General features: G+C 50.1%; 1 protein-coding gene across 1 annotated transcript in view; it reads right to left on the reverse strand.

The window, feature by feature from the left end:
- CD79A (CD79a molecule) overlaps window positions 1-4,831 on the reverse strand; it is a 51,319-nt gene extending 46,488 nt beyond the window's left edge. Inside the window, exon 1 of the mRNA XM_075606507.1 lies at window positions 4,696-4,831. Coding sequence (XP_075462622.1) covers window positions 4,696-4,762 — 67 coding nt within the window. The 5' untranslated portion in view covers window positions 4,763-4,831. The remainder of the gene's footprint in view (window positions 1-4,695) is intronic.
- Window positions 4,832-6,000: the final 1,169 nt, after the last annotated feature.

Here is a 6,000-nt window from a genome sequence, read left to right on the forward strand (position 1 = left end):
ACATCTTTTGGGTTTAAATATCACCTCTATGCTGACAACACACAAATTTAACTTTCAACCCCTGACCTTACACCTGCTATACAGACCAAAGTTTCTGAATGCCTCTCTGGAATATCATCCTGGATGGCCATCCGCCGACTGAAACTTAACATGGCAAAAACAGAGCTCTTTATACTTCCTCCCAAACCTGGCCCTACTACCTCCTTCCACATTGCTATTGGAAATACGATCATTCACCCAGTAGCCCAAGCACGCTGCCTAGGGGTTACACTTGATTCCTCTCTCTCATTCTCCTCTCATATTCAAAACGTTTCTAAAACTTGTCGCTTTTCCCTCCGCAATATCACAAAGATACGCCCTTTCCTCTGTTACTCGACTGCTAAAACTCTGACTCAGGCCCTCATTCTCTCACGTCTCGATTACTGCAACCTCCTGCTGTCCAGCCTTCCTACCTCTCACCTGTCTCCCCTACAATCTATCCTAAACGCTGCTGCCAGAATCACTCTACTCTTTCCTAAATCTGTCTCCGCATCTCCCCTCCTGAAATCCCTCTCCTGGCTTCCGATCAAATCCCGTATCTCACACCCCATTCTCCTCCTCACTTTTAAAGCTTTCCACTCTTCTGCCCCTCCTTACATCTCAGCCCTAATTTCTTGCTATGCACCATCCCAACTCTTGCGTTCTTCTCAAGGAAGTCTTCTTTCTATCCCCTTTGTATCTAAAGCTCTCTCCCGCCTTAAACCTTTCTCACTTTCTGCCCCACACCTCTGGAATGCCCTTCCCCTCAATACCCGACTAGCACCCTCTCTATCCACCTTTAAGACCCACCTTAACACACATCTGCTTAAAGAAGCATATGAATAGCACTGGATAATCGTGGACACATGATACATAAAGCTTGGCCCCCTGCAGGCGCACTGACTAGAATTCCCTCCTACTGTCTCTGTACGTTCTCCCTACCTACCAATTAGATTGTAAGCTCCTCGGGGCAGGGACTCCTCTTCCTTAATGTTACTTTTATGTCTGAAGCACTTATTCCCATGATCTGTTATTTAAATAATTTGTTATTTATATGATATGTATTACTACTGTGTAGCGCTATGTATATTTATGGCGCTATATAAAGACATACAATACAATACAGGTGTGTGAGAGAAACACACAGACACAGACAGAACTGGAAGCCCCGGGAGATGAGACTGTGCCAGCGATGTGAGCTAGGAGAGGTGTGTGAGAGACACAGGCAGACACAGACAGAACTGGAAGTCCCGGGAAATGAGACTGTGCCAGCGATGTGAGCTAGGAGAGGTGTGTGAGCGACAGGCAGACAGCGAACTTGAAGCCCTGGGAGATGAGACTGTGCCAGCGATGTGAGCTAGGAGAGGTGTGTGAGAGACACAGGCAGACACAGACTGAACTGGAACCCCCGGGAGATGAGACTGTGCCAGCGATGTGAGCTAGGAGAGGTGTGTGAGAGACACAGGCAGACACAGACTGAACTGGAACCCCCGGGAGATGAGACTGTGCCAGCATGATGACCCGCTGCAGCAGGCTCCGTTTGTTTTATTAAATAGTTATTTTACTTTCAGCTTGTTTGTTTAGTGTATGTCTTTTGTTAAGTGTTTCATGTTGTTTGTCCAATTTTAACATTACGTATTACACTATTATTTTCCTTTGTTTCTGTCCCTATGTCACAGACCCCCGGATTGGAGAGCTTCCAGTGATTGGACCATTTGGATTTTCTCCCCCTCCATCTGTTTGGACTCTATTAGGGACTTTGGACTCTTTTAGGCACTGGTCTGTATATGTTCTTTGTGTTTTCTCTGGTGTTGTTCTGCTAGTGTTCCTGGCTGCCCTATACACATTGTGTATTGTCACATATTTCATTTAGTTTTTATATTGTTAGTATTTTTAATTTAATGATTTATAGCGCCTAAGCACTTCCTTTTGTGTTATCTGTGTAATCATTATACCTACCCCCGTTATTTATGTACTGTGTAATCATTATACCCTTCCCCCTGTTATTCATGTACAGTGTAATCATTATACCCTACCCCCTGTTATTCATGTACTGTGTAACCATTATACCCTCCCCCCTGTTATTCATGTACTGTGTAATCATTATACCCTACCCCCTGTTATTCATGTACTGTGTAACCATTATACCCTCCCCCCTGCTATTCATGTACTGTGTAATCATTGTACCCTACCCCCTGTTATACATGTACTGTGTAACCATTATACCTACCCCGTTATACATGTACAGTGTAATCATTATACCCTACCCCCTGTTATACATGTACTGTGTAATCATTATACCTACCCCCTGTTATTCATGTACTGTGTAATCATTATACCCTACAGTACCCCCTGTTATTCATGTACTGTACACGCTTTGGAAATACTGAAATGGTCTTTCGTCATGCCAATAAAGCTTATTTGATTTGATTTGACAGAGAGAGACAGAGGACAGTGACAGAGAGAAGGGGACAGTGACAGAGAGAGACAGAGGACAGAGAGAGAGGGGGGGGACAGTGACAGAGAGAGAAGGGGACAGTGACAGAGAGAGAAGGGGACAGTGACAGAGAGAGAAGGGGACAGTGACAGAGAGAGAAGGGGACAGTGACAGAGAGAGAAGGGGACAGTGACAGAGAGAGAAGGGGACAGTGACAGAGAGAGAAGGGGACAGTGACAGAGAGAGAAGGGGACAGTGACAGAGAGAGAAGGGGACAGTGACAGAGAGAAGGGGACAGTGACAGAGAGAGACAGAGGACAGTGACAGAGAGAGGGGGACAGTGACAGAGAGAGAAGGGAACAGTGACAGAGAGAGGGGGACAGTGACAGAGAGAGAAGGGAACAGTGACAAAGAGAGAGGGGACAGTGACAAAGAGAGAGGGGACAGTGACAAAGAGAGAGGGGACAGTGACAAAGAGAGAGGGGACAGTGAACTAGAGAGAGGGGACAGAGAGAGAGAGGGGGGGACAGTGACAGGGAGAAAGAGGGGAGAGAGAGAGAGAGAGAGAGATGTGACAATGACAGAGAGAGGGGATACACAGCGATGCAATGTGGGGGTTTCAGGTTTCCCCCATCAGTACCCGTGACCCCCGATACATTCCCCTCCCCCCTCTCAGGATACAGAGTGACACTTTCTCTGGGGACGGACATTTTCACTTCCTCTTTCCATCATTCTGCGGAAGGGAGGGGCAGATACTGCGGCCCACCCCACCCTGCTGTTACCCCAGGGAGGGGCAGATACTGCGGCCCACCCCACCCTGCTGTTACCCCAGGGAGGGACAGATAATGCGGCCCATCCCACCCTGCTGTTACCCCAGGGAGGAGCAGATACTGCGGCCCTCCCCACCCTGCTGTTACCCCCGGGAGGGACAGATACTTCGGCCCACCCCACCCTGCTGTTACCCCAGGGAGGGGCAGATACTGTGGCCCACCCCACCCTGCTGTTACCCTCGGGAGGGGGGACAGATACTGCGGCCCACCCCACCCTGCTGTTACCCCTGAGAGGGGGGACAGGCCACCCCACCCTGCTGTTACCCCAGGGAGGGGGGACAGATACTGCGGCCCACCCCACCCTGCTGTTACCCCTGGGAGAGGGACAGGACACCCACCTCTTGTTGTTACCCCTACGATAGGGCACGAAGCACCCTCCCCCTGCTGTTACTCCTACGATAGGGCACAAAGTACCCTCCCCCTGCTGTTACCCCTACGATAGGGCACGAAGCACCCTCCCCCTGCTGTTATCCCTACGATAGGGCACGAAGCACCCTCCCCCTGCTGTTACCCCTACGATAGGGCACGAAGCACCCTCCCCCTGCTGTTACCCCTACGATAGTGCACGAAGCACCCTCCCCCTGCTGTTACCCCTACGATAGGGCACGAAGCACCCTACCCCTGCTGTTAACCCTGGGACAGGGGACTGAGGAGCACAGGGACAGCGGGACACAGGGACTGAGGGGCACAGGGACTGGGAGGCACAGGGACTGGGAGGCACAGGGACTGAGGGGCACAGGGACTGAGGGGCACAGGGACTGAGGGGCACAGGGACTGAGGGGCACAGGGACTGAGGGGCACAGGGACAGCGTGGCACAGGGACAGCGGAATGGTGACAGAAGTAAACTAATCACACTGAGGGGAAGCAGAGGGGACAGACACTGAATTCAGTTAATATATTCAGGGGTCACATGCCCCACTATATAGGTGACCTGCCCTGTCCCCTCCCTCCCCCCCCCAACTCTCTGCCGACCCCAGTTTGTTCACTTAACCCCATCACTGGGGGGTTCCTCTTCATCTCCCACACTCAGTGCCCACTCACCTGGGAGCCCACACTGAGGGTCCCACACAGAGATGCATCTCCCCCACTCAGTGCTCACTCACCTGGGAGCCCACAGAGTGTCCAACACAGAGCTGCATCTCCCCCACTCACTGCCCACTCACTTGGGAGCCCACACTGAGGGTCCCACACTGAGCTGCATCTCCCCCACTCAGTGCCCACTCACCTGGGAGCCCACACTGAGTGTCCCACACAGAGCTGCATCTCCCACACTCAGTGCTAACTCACCTGGGAGCCCACACTGAGTGTCCTGCACAGAGCTGCATCTCCCCCACTCAGTGCACACTCACCTGGGAGCCCACAGAGTGTCCCACACAGAGCTGCATCTCCCCCACTCAGTGCACACTCACCTGGGAGGAGCCACAAGAGGAGGAGTGCAGGAAGGGTCCACATTGAGTGTCCCGCACGGAGCTGCATCTTCTCCACACAGTGACTCGTCTGCAGAGCTCACACACTGCGCTGGTGTTATTATTATTTCCGTCTCTGTGTCCCCGGGGAGGTGTGAGGGGAGATGTGAGGGGAGGGGGGGAGGTGTGAGGGGAGATGTGCCCGACTGCCTCACATCTCACAGGCTGCAGGAAAAACAGGGGGGGGGGAGGTGTGTATCGCTACAGTATATATGACACGGTATATCACTTATCACTATATATCATACGGTATATCGCTATAAATCACATGGTATATCACTATATATCACACGATATATCGCTATATATCACTGTAACGGTGAAGGGGTTAACCAGGCTCACTAATAAAGACTCAGCCCACTTGGTTACCCCTGATCTGTGTGTTGAGGTCCTAGAGTGTCAGTTCTTGGACCCAGATGTCCTAAATGCATTACTGCGACTGTGTGCAAATTATGCAACAATAAAGATTCAGAAAAAGGGAAGGGAAACACAAAATGGATGTGCACCCTAAAAGAATTCACTTATATGCACACCAACCTAATGTAAAAATTAACTTTTAATAAGTGTCTTAAAACATATATTACGAAAGTAATGTGCAATGTGAATAAAAAATGTATTAAATGATTAATTTTTACATTAGGTTGGTGTGCATATGTGAATTCTTTTAGGGTGCACATCCATTTTGTGTTTCCCTTCCCTTTTTCTGATTCACTTTTCAGTTCACAGTTTTCACCCATCTTTTTGATTACCTTACTTACATAATTGATTACATTATACAATTGGTATGGTCCTGTGATCACTCCCCATCCCTTCGTTGTTTCTATAAGTGACAATATAGATTTCTGTGTGTTTTGCCTTTCCTGGGGCGCTGGGACCAGGGGATTTCTAGGCTGTAAGTTTCATGGTGGGTTTGCCGGAGAAAGTCTTTACAGAATGTGTCTATGTATCGGGGTTCCAGAGTTATGGGGTACCCCAGAGTTGTATCCGGGAATCGAGTGGGATTCTGGGATCCAGCCAAGCACATTACTCCGCCAAACTCTGACTCTGAAAGCGTTATTACTACTCACCGCCAGGATCCCTGCTGCAGCATCTTCCAGACCAGGTAAACGGACATGAAGGGGTTAATGTATACCTGCAACCACACATGGGGTCCCTAGTATAAAGGGGGGTCCCTAGTATAAGGAGAGGTACCCAGATACATGCCCAGGTACCCTGAACCTGGTATAGGGGTTCAGGGGATGCTCCAGC

This window comes from Ascaphus truei, chromosome 6, assembly GCF_040206685.1.
Source record: "Ascaphus truei isolate aAscTru1 chromosome 6, aAscTru1.hap1, whole genome shotgun sequence".
In the NCBI taxonomy this organism is placed as follows: domain Eukaryota; kingdom Metazoa; phylum Chordata; class Amphibia; order Anura; family Ascaphidae; genus Ascaphus; species Ascaphus truei.